Consider the following 15,191-nt stretch of genomic DNA (forward strand, 5'->3'; position numbering starts at 1 on the left):
GCCCTGGGAGCATTCTGATGCATATCGAGTGGCCAACTGGGGCCCACACTGCGCAGGCTCCCTAAGACTATGAACCTTTGGCCACTGGCTTTTATTTTGGCCCTGCTGAAGACACAGTTAGACTTTTTCCATGGCAGTATGGAGGGAGATGGGACATTGGAGCCTAGGGGCAACCATCACAAATCGTCTTGCCACATCCACATCACAGTCTCCCCTGAAAGGATCCTTGAAATGCTTTTCTCGCGATCCTGTGAAAGACCCTAATTTCTACCAACAACTTTGTGTTAGAGGCCTTTGCTCCACTATGGCCTCATCTTAACTAGTTACACCTGCAAAAAACCCATTTCCAAATAAAGTCACACTCAGAGATACCGGGGGTTAAGACATCAACACATGAATTTTGGGCGAACACAGCTCAAACCAAAACAGAGAGTGTACTGGGGACGAGGTGGGAAAAGCCTCTAGGGGAGGCAACCTTTATTTCAAGAGCTGAGTGGACAGCCTTTTAGGGGGAAGAGGTGGGCAGGCCTCAGCTGTAGGTACACATTTTATTACCTGAGGAGCAATTTCCAAAGCAAGGTGTGAGAACCACTAATGGTGGACCAGATTTGGAAAGCACTTGAACAAACTTTATTTTGTCGCGTATTTGTTTAGATGGGTAGAGAAGAAAATGTAACTAGCCCGTAACTCATGGATCTTTTGTCAATGAAGAGGATGTGAATAAAGTTGGTAAGTTTTATATATATATATATATATGTATGTATGTATGTATGTATATGTATATATATGTATATGTATATTTTATATATATATTTATATTTATATATTTTTTAATCCTCACCCAAGGATATTTTTTTCCATTGCTTTTCAGAGAGAGTGGGAGACACAGAGAGAGAAACTGACTTGAGAGACACACATCGATTGGTTGCCTCCTGCATGCACCCAACTGGGGGCTGGGGATGGAGCCTGAAACTGAGATATGTGCCCTTGACCAGAATCGAACCTGAGTCCCTTCAGTCCTTAGGCGAGTGCTCTAATCACTGAACCAAACTGGCTAGGACAAAAAGTAAACATATTTTAAGAAAAATATGAATAGCACCAATCTTACATGGATAAAAATCCACGTAGATGTGGTAAAAATTCACATAGAAGTGGTATCTGAATGACCAAAGTTTGGGAAATTGTTGCTATGGACTGAGTATTTGTGTGTCCCCAAAACTCATAACAATGTGATGCTACTTGGAGGTGGGCCTTTTGGAGGTGATTAGGGTTAGATGAGGTCAGGAGGGCGAAGCCCCCATGATAGAACTAGTGGCCTTATAAGAAGAGATATGAGAGAGATCTCTCCCTTTCCACCAAGTGAGGACACAGCAAAAACGTACCATCTGTGAATCAGGAAGAGGCTTCTCACCAAAACTCAACTGTACTGGCACCCTGATCTCAGACTTCCAGACTCCAGAACTGTGAGAAATACATTTCTGTTGTTTAAGCTACCCAGTCTATGGTATTTTGTTATGGCAGCCCAAACAGACCAAGACACTGTCCTTATGTACAATTTTAAGCAGATTTGCCTTCTTAAAAGATGGATCTGGGAACATAGTGGGAGATGGATGGGAGGAGAGAAAAGGCAGATGAGAGAACAGTAAGACTTTGGTCCCACTTTTAGGCCAGTGTGAAGGCACCATCACAGTGGGATCTCCCACTTCCCAGAATCAGGTGTAAGTTGGGTCTGGTTCTTCCTCAGAGCCCTACACCCTCCCCTTACCTAACGCCACAGCAAAGCCCCTCACTAGTCCAACATTTTCAGGAATTAAAGACAGCTCCTTAGTTTGGTGTATAACCTGGGGCCCTGGCCTCCTCTCCAATCTCATCTTCCACAACACTGTTCACTATGTCCAAGTGTAATAACAGCGTTCAGAAGAGGCCCACCAATGTCTACCAAGTATGTGGATACTTCTATGCATTTCTGACTGGGAAATTTCCTTCAACTGAGCTCTGCCCCACTTGAGCAATTCCTCACACAACATGATCCTTTTTTGGAAAACCACAGTGCTAATCCTAAACACAGGGTTTTGGGGTTTGGTTTTGATATGTTGAGTCGAGTCTTCCTGTTTTCTTTCATGTATATGAATCCTATCTTCAAGTACCCAAATTTGCTAGCTTAAAGAAAAAATTATTATTCGAACAATTAAAGAAGAAAATTGTTCAGTGACACTTGTTAAGGCATGGTAAAGTAGATTTTATTCAAGTGGGGCCATAACGATGGGTACAGGGACCACTGCAATGGGTAAGACCCCATTATTTCTTGTAGTGGGGAGAGAGATCAAACTCAATTCTCAATAAAGCATGGACAAGTTGGAATGTATAGCCACAACACAAGGTGGGTGTCCATGGATGGAAAATGGTTAAGAGGAAACATCAGCTAAATATCAGGGATTCTGACTAAACCAACCTAACAGGATTCTTGCTGAAGGCAGGCCAGCATGAGCAGATACCACCTGAGGGGTGTGGGTAATGAGGAACCTGATTGGACAGATCATATATGGGGGATGGGGGAATTCTAGCTAAACCAACTTAGTATTCTTGCTAAAATTGGACAATGCAGAGACAAACTCACAAGTCCATAAATCAAGGCCTAGCTGAAATTCAGGGGAGCAGAATAGAGTTTAGTCAAGGAGAGAATCTTTGTCACTTATTTATGGTTTCTTTGTCAAATAAAATCAAAGGATGTGAGTTATGAATCTACTTTTTAAAAAAATTTTTACTAGAACTTTTTAGAAACAAGAGTCCTAAAGAAAATCAAAAATTGGTAAAAATTATAAGAGTTGGGCAAAGCTTGGGACCAACCATTATGAACATTAGCACTTGGGAGCACTCAATTCTCATATCCACAGTTATCATGAGACATATCTTAGGGATCCATCATCATATACAGGGTGTCCCAAAAAAATGTATACACACTAACAGCTGATAGCTCAATTTTGAAAATGAAATGTATTTTAATAAACACTGCCTTTATAATTATTCAAAATGTGTGTATACATTTTGGGGGAACACCCTATATATGTTGGTCTATTTTTCTACAGTTACTAAATGTATAGTCCAAGAACCCTCAAAAAAACCAGAAAGTGATATTAATTGAGGAAGAATGAACTCTAAGAATCCTATCACTCACTATAACCTACTTTACTTTCCTCTTCATGCGAAATAAATTCCAAGGTTAAAAAAATTTAACAGTGGGTTAGAAACTAGGTTTGGATATTATTCTAACTTCTGTTAGAGGAATGCAGGAACTTCACCCTTGGGCAAGTTCCTTAGCTTATCTGTGTCTCAGTTTCATTCTTTTCAGACTGCAGGGTAATAAAGAGTAATGCCTCCCTCGCCTTATCATGAATCAGAAGGCAGGCTTTTGTCCTTTTGCAAAATGGGGTGCCTCTTTCCTCAGAAGTGTGGGAGTCATTATCAGGGTGTATATCTTAAATAGATAATTTTATTAATATCAGCATATTGTATACAAAGAAAAATGATTAAATTCTGGAGTGGATCAATCTTGAAATGCATTTATAGCATATTTCTACCTTTTTGGTCCAAACAAAAAAGTACTGCTTGAACCACTGAAATATTATTTTTTGCCTCATCAGATTATAAACTCCTTGACAGAAGACAGATTCTAAATTTCATTCATATTTCTCATTCATTAGTAATTGCTCACTGAATTGAAACACTTGCCATTTTTTCTCACTTACTTTATCTAGAGCATTTCCCAATGTGTTTCATTCACCATTGTACTCAACACATTTGTTGTATGAATAGAAAGTTGGCATTCCCTTTGTTAGGCACTGTTTCTAATTTCTTGTTTTATTAACTAATGCTGCAATGTGCTATCTTATGCATCAATATTTTCCCAGACATGTGGCTACCTAGTTACAGTTTAATTACTACGATTAGAATTCTGAAAAAGAAAAAAAAGGAAAGCAATATATACAAGGAAAATGAATATATACAAATCAAACCATATGGTTAGAAAAGTACTATAAGTAAAATATCCATAAACGTTAATAGTGGTTATTCCTTGATAGTGAAATTATCGATAATTTTCACATATTACTCATTTTCAGAAAAAAACACACACCCTACTTTTAAAAAAAACCCACGATTCTCAATCCTTGAAAAAGAATCCAGTATTTCTTTGCATGCAGCAATGTTTCTTTCTCATTATTTTTTGCTGTCAATTCTCAAAAACCACCAGCAGGCGCCCTAATTAAGACAGAAAGAGGGGGAACTGGTCCTTCGCTCCCGGACTGGGGTCTCAGATCTTAAGGAGCAGTCATCGCCCCCATAGGATAAACTGGGCGAATTACAGGCGCACGGCCGAAACCTCCCGGGGACCCGGAATCCCGCTTGCGGGGAGGTCACAAAACCCCAAACCTGAGACTCCGGGCGCTTTTTATTAAGGAGGCCGGGCTTCTCCCCAGTGGGCCCGCTGCTGGGCCACCCCCCGCCCCCCGAGGGACGATCAGGACACGGCCTGGCCAGAGACCCGGGCAGGGGGCGCGGCCAAGAGCCCCGGGCCTGCGGGGCCAGGCGGCGGCCCCGGCAGCCCCACCCGCCCCCGCTCCGAGCCGGGTCCTCCGTGCCGGGTCCTCCGTGCCCGCAGCCCAAGGCGTCTGCCCAGTCCCAGGCCGCGCCAGGCCCCGCCCACTACTCCGGGCTCCACCCACTGCTACTGGCTCCACCCCAGCCTCCTCGGCGCTGCCTCCAGCTCCCAGCCCCTCCCGCGGTCCCCGCCGCCTCAGCCCCCGCCGCGGCGGGCGTCTGCAACTTCTCCTGCCCCGCCGGCTCCACCCCCCACTGTTCCAGGCCTCCCTACAGACTCGGCGCTTCCAGCCGCCAGCCCCGGCCCGGCCGCCGCAGGTCCCGCCCCCAGCCCCGCCCCCGTGCGCGCTCGGCTCGGCAGCCGGCGGGACGCAGCGGCAGCGGCGGCGGCGGCAGCGCTGCTCTCGCTTCTTTGTGCTCGTGTGGCGGCGCCTGCTTCTGAGGTCCTCACCGGCGCGTCTCCTCGGCCCGCCAGCGCAAGCTCTTCCGTGACTGACCATGGCGGCGGCGGGAGCGTGTCCGGGCGTGGAAGCGGGCTTCTCTAGCGAGGAGTTGCTGTCGCTCCGCTTCCCGCTGCACCGCGCCTGCCGCGACGGGGACCTGGCCGCGCTCTGCTCGCTGCTGCAGCAGACGCCGCGCGCCCACTTGGCCGCTGAGGACTCCTTCTACGGCTGGACGCCCGTGCACTGGGCCGCGCACTTCGGCAAGGTGGGCGCGGGCGCTTTAAGGCGCCATTTTCGCGGCTTTCCTGTGGGGGGTCGGGGAAGATGGGGGCTGAGGCGAAGCGCTGGGGGCGCGAGGCGTGCCGGGAGCGCGGGGAGGGGCGTGGTCGGCAGCTCCGGCGCCCCTAGGGCCCGGGGAGTGCTCCGAGCGCGGGGCGGAAGCGGGCCCGGAGGCGCCCGCGGCGCTCCGTTCGGCAGCGTAAGTTTCAACCCGGGGCGGCCTCCTGGAGGCGCTGCCCCTGGCCGAGTAAGGATTTGTGCCTGCGGTTGCGAGGGAGATTCGGGCCCACCTCTGGTTGCCTGTGGTGAAGGCCCAGGCCTTTCGCTGCTGGCCAGCTTGGGTGTTGGTGAGGAGACGAGGCCCTCGTGGGGACACGCGGGCTGCCCGAGTCCCGGTGCCTCTGGGGAGAACCGTGGGGCCGCCGGGGCGCGAGCGCTGTGTGACTGCGGGCCCTAGAGGTCTTCTCGCTCCGGCTCTGACCCAGGGGAGGGTTACAGGCTCCGGCAGCGAAACCGTGCGAAATGCGGCGGATCGGTGGGCCGGGTTAACCTCCTTGAATGCCAAGGGTCGTCGGCGCCGAGCTGCGTCCGCGGGAGTCGAAAGGAGCCTGCGGTCTGCGGCCGTCGGAGCTCTCGCCCCGCGTGCTGGGAGGCACACCTCCTCCCCTCCCCCTGCTCCTCGGCTCGGGTCTGCGCCCTGGCCCGCGTGAACGATCGTGTGCACGAATTATCTGGAGACATCTGTTAGCTGAAGGTTGTATTTCAGGTGATTTCGGTGGTGGGATAACCTGATTGAATTGTAAAGTCATCAGACCGTTGTGTAAGGTGAATGGTGATACTCCTTGAAAAAACTGGTTTTAGGGTACAGTGTCCGTATGCTTCTGAGACTCTTAGCTTGTCCAGGTTTAGTAAAATCAGTGATGGTTGTATTATTTTGCATGTAAATTACTGTAAAGGTGTTAAGTTAGGTAAAATTATCTTCCTGTGATAACTTGAGAACAGATTGCTACTTTAAATTTTTTAAAGATTAGATAATATTTTCCTCGTCTGCGCTGTAAATGGGGTTATTTGATTAGAGAAGTAGTCATGAAGTGAAATTTTTCGGTGCATTTTAAAAGTAACTGATGAAGATTTATATGCCAAAATTCAGGGACATTTAAAAATGTTTCCCTCTGAAATGAGGTTAGATAGAAATGAACGTTTTTTGCAGAAATAGGTGCAAGATAATTCGAAATAAGTTATTTTATTTTAAGAGGACCTGAACATCTTAATACTTGCATTACCAGTTGCTGAATAGTGAAGTTGCTTTACTTTGCTCTTCTTGGTGCTGCATTCAGTAATACAGTTGTGTCTTTGGGGAACAGTTTCTGGTTCCTCTCATACACTGGAAAAGTCGGGGTTTTTTTATTGAAAGAAATGAAAGGGAGTTATGATTAGTGGGGCTATGAGGCAAGTAGCTTAATCACCAGTAAGATCCCATGGCACCAGTCTCTAAAGTTGTGTTACTATAGTACCAGTTGCTGAAAATGAGCACTTAAGGGAAATCAGCTTCTTAAACAGAAGCAGTAGAACCCTCTTTCCTGCCCTTCTCTTTCTATCCTTGAATGTAGATTTCCCAAGGCACTCAGTAACCTGAGGCATTATCTCCCTCCTGAGTGCATCTTGCTCTGGTTTATTTTTACATTAAACTGTAGATAACTCTCAAAGCATTGGTTCTCGACATATTTTTGTCCCTCTGTGTTTTGGGGAAAGGCACACTTGTAACAGGCAAGGACAGCTTTTTCGAAAAGCCTTCCCTGTTGATGCCTATCCTCCTTACTCTGGTAAAGTGACGTAGTATTGTAGGACAATCCAGTACATTCTGTAGAGTGCCTAACCCTCATTAAAAATGGTCATTTAGAATACTTATTTACCAACCCAAGGGTGCCTTCAGTTATCTCTAGGGATTACTAATGGCCATAACTGCTTTAAAATGGTAAGTTTCATGTCATGTGTATTTTATGACAATAAAACCGACTTTTTGAAAGTGTCTACTTTTATAGAATATGAGTAGTAGATTAACCTCAGACAGCACATGTTGTGACTAGAGGCAGTTACTCTAGTGTTTTCACCCATCTTTAATCGTTATGACTGTATAGTCTTCAATACAGAAGGGCCATAGAAAGCAGCATTCAGTCTTTGAGAAAAAGCTGTTACAACATATTAGACCAGGATTTAGTGCTATAGGTTCCCAATCCAGTCCCCCCTAAACACCTCCACGCCACTTGAAAATAGCCCTCTTTTTTTATATACATTTAATCCTACACAGTTCTTGGCCCAAGCAAGAGCCAATTTAACATTTAGCATATTATGAAGTATTTCCAACTTTCAAGTTTGTTTTCCTAGAAATGTGCCAATTGTGCACAGGTTACCTAACCTTTTATGAGGCTTATTTGTTCCCAGAGCACTACACATTTAAAATCTCTAATTATACCTTGCTTTTACAAGCTTTATTATTGAACAGTACTTTTTCAGAATTCCAAATCCAGTTTCCTAAATTGAACTGATAGGTAACAGATCTAAGTCCAGGGAGCTCTCAATTGATGTTAAGATGAACTGCTTTTGGCATGCCAATTGAGAAGAAGGGAGATTGGGGGGGGTATATCCATGATGAGAGAGTTATTGATCAGCTGCCTCCTGCATGCCTCCCCCTCTGGGGATTGATTGAGCCTGCAACCTGGGCATGTGCCCTGACCAGGAATCATAGGTCGATGCTCAACCGCTGAGCCATGCCAGCCGGTCTTATCCTTATTTCATTTTTGTTGGATTTAACGACTGTTCATTTTATCACTAGTATTGGCACTTTTCTTTTTTACTGAGTACATTAATAAAGGCAGTATATTAAAATATACCAAAGTTGTCTCTTTATCAGCCACAATTCCAATATTCAGGTTCCTTGAAGAGAGCGATCATATTTTAAATCAGTGAACTCCCGCCCGGCCGGGCGTGGCTCAGTGGTTAAGCATCGACCTAGGATCCAGGCGATCGGGGTTCGATTCCCTGTCAGGGCACATGCCCGGTTTGCCGGCTGTGGCCGATCAATGACTCTCTCATCATTGATGTTTCTGTCTCTCTCTCTCTCCCTCTCCTCTCCTCTCTCTGAAATCAATAAAGATATATTAAAAAAAAAAAAAATCAGTGAACTCCTAACTGTAAGAGTTCATCTCACAAAAATGTTGATTTTGGTAATAGCTGAAAGAGGATAAGAGACATGGGGTGAGATGGGAATGTAGCTATTTGTTCTTCATTTGAGGTCTTTCCTCTGGAAGAGAAAGAATTTTGGCAGTTAGAGCTTTTTCACTAATTGTGCATGGTGCTTCCTGAGCGGAAATGGGGCAGTCTGGAGTCCAGCATCTGAGGACACACCAGGTGGAAGAGTGTAAGTCTTGAGAACAACAGGCCTTCTTGGGCAGTGCTTGGCATGTGGTAGTCATTTGTTAAATGTTGAGTGTGATGAATTCTTTACCCAGAGAATAGTATAATATGGAACCTGGCTGCAAAGTCTTAGCTTGACTCCTGTGTTCCTTTTAGTCACCTGCTAGATACAGAGCTCAACTGTGCTTTCCCTTTTTTGCATTGTTGTTTTTTGGGGGGTTTCCCCCCATACAATCAGTTTGAAAAGACAAGTCCTACCCTCTCACTTTCTCTACACATCTTTTCCCTGAGAAAATAATCTGAAGGGTGGACCTCAATTGATTATTTATCAAATGCTGCATTGTATAAAGGTGTACAGTTGTGCAGACTGCAGAAAACAGCCTTTGACTATGAAGAGTTTACTATGGCTACCTAAACTTTTTTTAACCTACCAATCACTAACATTTTTATTCTTTAGAATAGTTTGTGAAAGTGGCAAAACCTAGTTTTGAGAGAAGTCTGAATAATCTTATTTTGTCTTTTTTCAACTGTAGGAAAAACAAAATATTTAAGTTTGGGTAGTGTCAGTCCTTTTTACTTTATATTTCCATGTGCCAATTTTTTAATAAAGAAAAATGTTCTTTTAAATGCCTTTTAAAATTTGTATAGTATTGGGAAGGAACGACTTACTTTGTTCCCTTGAACAAAAAAATATTGGCAACAAAAAATGCCACTTAATCTCCATTGTAGAATTAGATTATTTGTGTAACATTTAATAGTATACCGACATTTATGCATGTTTTATTTCTCCTGCTGTTTTCAAAGTTGGAGTGCTTAATACAGTTGGTGAGAGCTGGTGCTACACTTGATGTCTCCACTACTCGTTATGCACAGACCCCAGCCCACATTGCTGCTTTCGGGGGACATCCTCAGTGCCTCATCTGGTTGATTCAAGCAGGAGCCAGCATTAACAAACCGGTAAGGGAGTGCCAATGATTGACTTGGTTTGTTTTCTTTTTCCAGTTATAATTACATGATGTTGAGTTTTAAATTGAGGCCTTAATTAGAGTTTGATATTTTTACCTGTGGGCTAATTAGAATTTATGTTTATTGAGCTACTTGTGGATAATAGGCCTTTCATATAGCAATACTTTGTTTTATAGAGTACTCTCACCTGTTACATGACTTACTGTTGATCCGCAGTGACCCATAGTGATTTGCCCAAGGTTACAGCTGTGACTGAAGGAGTCTGGACTTAAGCCCAGCTTTCCTGGCTCTCCTGCTCACAGCTGCCTTAGCCTCATTTCCACTGATAACTGTGAAAACATATCCATGCTAGCAAAAAAATGGCTGTTAATTCATCTCTGCGGTTAAGTTAGTCTTAGCAGAATGACCAGTATGAGTTAATGTTGCTTTAGATACAAGTTGGGGATGATGTTGATGGAGATAAGGAGTCATTAGGAAGTGACTCCTGAACACCAAAAGCAAGGATTTTGTATGTAAGCTTACAAACACGAACATGAGAGTGCCAGTGTTTAATGGTGTGTTTTCAGTATTCTTTTTGCATGAGTGAGGGGGAAAAACACCCATAAGAAGAGTGCTTAGCTTATTGGGAACTCGCTTGAACCAGGCGCTTGGTTGTAGAATACTCCATGGTAGTCTGACAGGAGCGTCCCCAGTCTTAGCACCTTGCCCCAGGATGGATTTGTCGAAGGGACTTGTGCCACAGGCTTTGCAGCTATTCTGTATGTCTTCCTGGTTTTTTCCCCCTTTATCCTATTTTTATATTCTTTTCCTACTAATAATCATCAAGGGCCTACTGTGTGCAAAGGAACTTTCATTTCGTCTTTTCTGCTTTTTCTTTTCCTAAGTTCATCCCTTGATGATAACCAGGTATAAAGTAGTTGTGAGCTCCTCTCCTAAAGATAACACAGCTACCCGACCTACAAAACAAGTAATTGAGGAGGTGTTTTAGCAGTGATTTAACACAAGGATCGATGGGAAAGGGGAGCAAGGAATAAAAGGGTAATTTTTTCTCTGCACTAGACTTTTAGTAGAGAGGACGGTAAAATCCTTTACCTGTTTCTGTTACTCAGCTGGAACTCAGGAAGTGGCACAATTTTTAGGCTTACTGTGCTACCTACCCCTTTCTCTTCCTTCCATCTCTGCACATGGATGCCTTTATACAGACCTCTGTGCCACTTTGTTACTTTTTTTTGTTTTTTAAGAATTTTTAAAAATATGTTTTTATTGATTTTAGAGAGGGGAAGGGAGAAAAACATCAATATCGATTGGCTGCCTGCTGCACTGCATGCGCGCACACACAGACACACACACACACACACCCTTTTGCTGAAACCTGGGCAAATGCCTCGACTGGAATCAAACCAGCAACCTCCTGGTGCATGTGTCAACACTGAACCACACTGGCAGGGCGACTCTGTTACTTTTATCCACCTATTCGGGCGTTATAAGTTGGCAACTGTACACCATTGCTATGGGCATTGCTTGTCTGTCCACTTGTTTCATTACTGATCCTGCTTTCTCTTCTCCTCTCTCTTTCTCCCAGTAGAAGGGGCACTGGGGCTTGATTCCACCCTCTACTTCCTCATCTCTCTTGCCTAGGGCAAGTCATTTACTTTGTGGCTCAACCTTCTTGTCAATAAAATATGGACAATCCATGAATGGCAGTAATTAATGTTTAATATTAATATGGAATTTAAGTACAGAATATTCTGCATGTTAATTTTCATTAAATTGTTATGTTGCATCTAATTTACAGCTAAAGAAATTGTCTAACGCTGCTTTTCAAACCTTTTTAAAATAAACTTCCTGCCTGGCCGGGCGTGGCTCAGCGGTTGAGCGTTGACCTAGGATCCAGGCGATCGGGGTTCGATTCCTGGTCAGGGCACATGCCCCGGTTGCGGGCTCGATCAATGACTCTCTCATCATTGATGTTTCTATCTCTCTCTCCCTCTCCTTTCCTCTTTCTGAAATCAATAAAGATATATTTAAAATAAAGTTCCTTTTCCTATAACTTTTTTAGCAGCTCAGTATTTGTCATGGGTAAAAGTTGATGCCCCTCACCCCCTCCTCTGAGCTGCTCTAGATAGTATTGTGTGGAAATAACTCCTGAACTTTACTCCCAGGGCTAGAGTCTCTAGATCCCACTCTCTCCTTTAGCCCTCCCTGTGTTTTCATTGTTCATGTGGCTCAATATCTCCAAGTCCTCTCATGCACGTGGGTGTCACTTGGATTTCTTAAGCATCCTGGCATTGCTCCTGAAAGGATCTCAATTGGCTGTGGTCTCCTGCTGAGCTTTGGTCTGAATCTCAGATGTCATCTTGATCTGTTAGGTAACAGTGGGACTGCTATGATAGGCACCCAGTGACCCTTGAGGTCCCAGTAGCCCTTTTGCTGGCTCCTCCAACACACTGTTGACTCACCTTGAGGTAGATAGTTTTTCTCATTTTCCAGATAAACTATTATAAAGTGAGATCCAGGTTTTCTTAGGCTTTTATTTGTTTGTGTGTGTGTAACTTTTTTGAACCTAGCATAGTATTAATAACATTTTGTTAGTTTTAACTCATCTTCTGGTTTTGATCTTTCGACATGTTAATGACTAACCATTTTCTCAAGTTTAGTAGGTAATAACTCAGCCATCTTTAAGGTCAGCATAAGGGGTTTCTGAAACTTAGATGTACTGTCTGGAGGCTTAGTGTTCTAAGTTTACATAAAGGAAGTGAAGTTAGTTTTCAAGTGATTTATTTTGTAAGTCTAGAGCAGCGATTTTCAACCATTTTCATCTCACAGCACACATAAACTAATTGGTAAAATTCTGCGGCACACCAAAAATTTTTTTTTGCCAATCTAACCAGATGGCTGTTTTCATTTTTTTACTTGACAATCTAAGGGAAAAGAGGCTAGCCCCTCTGACTTGTCAGATATTGCATATTTTAAAAATTCTTGTGGCACATAGGTTAAAAATCACTGGTCTATCATGACTACCTATGGTTGTCATTTTTTGTGTTTGCAAGTCATCTCTTTAATACCCCTTCTAGAATTTTGCTGGCATTTGCTTATATAATTTTTTGTAACTAGATTAGAAATAAGATTTTTCTTTATTAAAATTCAAGGTAACTTGTTTGTCTACAGATTTCTGGTAACCTCTCCCACTTTCCTTTATTACTCAGAGTTTGCTAACAATACTTTCAGAATCAGACTACAAACTATTTGGTATTTTTGAAATGTGACTGATCTGAAATGTAACCTTAAAATGGCTCTTTACTCTTACTCTCTTGGCTGCAGTTTTCTTTAAATAGTGTTTATTCTGCCCTTCCCACTTTAATGATGTTCTCCTTGTATAACACAGAACAGGGGCAGGGTAGTTTTGCTTTTTCTCTGTATTCTGTTACTGTCCCATCCCACCATTTTCTGAAAATAGTAGTGAAAACCCTTACTTCTCCTTCTTCTTCTAAAGGTAGCGTTAAAAAAAAAACACTTTATTTTTCTTGAGAGTTTTTGTTGTTTTGCTTTGTTGTTTGTTTGTTTGCAAAAACTTATCTAAATCTGAGTTCTACTTTTCCTGGCAATACTTGTCTGTAATTTTTATTTGTCCTTATGTAGCCCCACCCACTTTGGGGGAGGATAGGGATATGTTTTTGTTCTTAAAAATCTGAGTTCAGTCAATAGTTACTTTTATAACCACATGGTTTTCTGTGTTTCTTCAAAAACGGGATTATTCTGTTTAGTACTTTATGGCATTTTTGAGCATATTTTAAAATAAATGTGCACACTTTTTCCTCCACTAAACTATCAGGTCTTTTATATTATATTTTTCTGTAAAATAACGTACCACTCTTTTTTTTAATTTTAGCCCCCACCTCAGTTTTTCCCCCTGTGAATTAATATGCGTTGGTGAGGAGCTCAAATATTGACCAAATTTATGAATGAACTGTTTTTTAAGTACTGTACCAGATACTATGCACAGTTGCCCCACTCCTGGTTTATATCTTTATCCCTTGATTATGTGGTACGGTTTTTCTGCCAAGTTCAGCTTCCAGTGACATTGAAGTGTTATTGATTCAGGAACTGTTCCTTAGCCACTTGAAATTTCCCAGGCAAAAAGTCCTCAATCAGTTTTTCTAGCAGAAATAACTTCTCTTGATTGCTGTATCTTTCTTTACCTCATTTATGTGAGAGCCTGTAAATGAAGTTGTGCTTCAGATTTTTCCATTCATGCACTGTAAACTAATTCATCTTTTTGAGGGGTGACTACATTAGTGTTCAGAGTTGTTTCCCAGAGTCTCCTCACTTCCTCTGCCTCTTCCAGCATTGTATTCTGCAGCATAAATCTGATTCGAATGCAGCCTTTCTAAAAGTCCTTGAACAGAGTTGCCCATCACAGACAGTCTGAGTTATATGCGAACTGTCTGTGTTTGACCCTCGTGTTCTCCCTTCCCATCATTTCTTGACCCTTTAACTTCAACCATGTTCTCTAAAGTGTAGTCCTAATTCAAGTTCAAGATTAAAAAAATCCAAGGGAGGAACTGGTGATGTCTTGAATCTAGCTAGTGGTGTGGTTAGTATTGATAAACTAGACCAGACATTAGATATTGGTGCTATTTCTTGGCCTTGATAACTTTTTTGTGACTTGTCAGAAGATAATTATTTCGGATTTTATTTGCAACATATTTGTGCTGAGATCCAGCATGAAATGATTTCTAAACCATCATCTCGAGTGTACATGTTATCATACATGCTATCATTGCTGTAGAGTCCCCACAGATTTTTTTTGTTCTTGATCAAAGCATTCCCTTTCCGTGGGCTGCTTTTGTTTTCTCCTCACGTCTACATTTCTTTGTGTTGTGCTTCAAATTTGGCTTACCATATTGTTTTATTTCAAAGATGAATGAGGTGGTGCTTGGTGCAGGGGAGCACATCTGCAGCTCACCCAGGCCCCCTGCTCCCTGGGAGATGTGGGTGAGCTGCTGTGGCCCCAGGCACTTGGTCTATGTTAATTATTTTTAAATGTGGAAATCTTGTTAGATCTGAATATTTGTGTGTGTTGCTTTTTGTGTTTTCAGGACTGTGAGGGCGAGACTCCCATTCACAAGGCGGCTCGCTCTGGGAGCCTAGACTGCATCAGTGCCCTGGTGGCTAACGGGGCTCACATCGAGTAAGTGTCTTTGTTTATTCTTCCCAACCAAGATGTAGTCAAGGGTGTTGTGTTTAGAAACAGAGTTTAGAGCAAGCAAACGTCCTGAACTTTGCTTTTAATGTTAGTAATATAATTTTGCTTTTTAGATCAGTTGGTGTTGGTGAGCAAAATTGTGTGGGTTAAATTGACCAACAGAAGGAGCCTTAGTTTCCACAGTACTATCAGAATCCTTGCCATGAGAGAGAACATATTAAGATGGAAAGAACAGTTAACTGATTAAATTTGGAACCTAGCATCATGGACTTTGCCACTCAGTTGTA

The 15,191-nt window shown here is 43.0% G+C and overlaps 1 protein-coding gene across 1 annotated transcript in view; it reads left to right on the forward strand.

Moving 5' to 3' along the window:
- The first annotated feature begins 4,939 nt into the window (after positions 1 to 4,939).
- ANKRD10 (ankyrin repeat domain 10) overlaps positions 4,940 to 15,191 on the forward strand; it is a 32,589-nt gene continuing 22,337 nt past the window's right edge. Inside the window, exons 1-3 of the mRNA XM_081130009.1 lie at positions 4,940 to 5,304; positions 9,537 to 9,689; positions 14,798 to 14,889. Coding sequence (XP_080986135.1) covers positions 5,095 to 5,304; positions 9,537 to 9,689; positions 14,798 to 14,889 — 455 coding nt within the window. The 5' untranslated portion in view covers positions 4,940 to 5,094. The remainder of the gene's footprint in view (positions 5,305 to 9,536; positions 9,690 to 14,797; positions 14,890 to 15,191) is intronic.

The sequence above is a fragment of the Miniopterus schreibersii genome (genome assembly GCF_964146895.1).
Source record: "Miniopterus schreibersii genome assembly, chromosome: 2".
Classification (NCBI taxonomy): domain Eukaryota; kingdom Metazoa; phylum Chordata; class Mammalia; order Chiroptera; family Miniopteridae; genus Miniopterus; species Miniopterus schreibersii.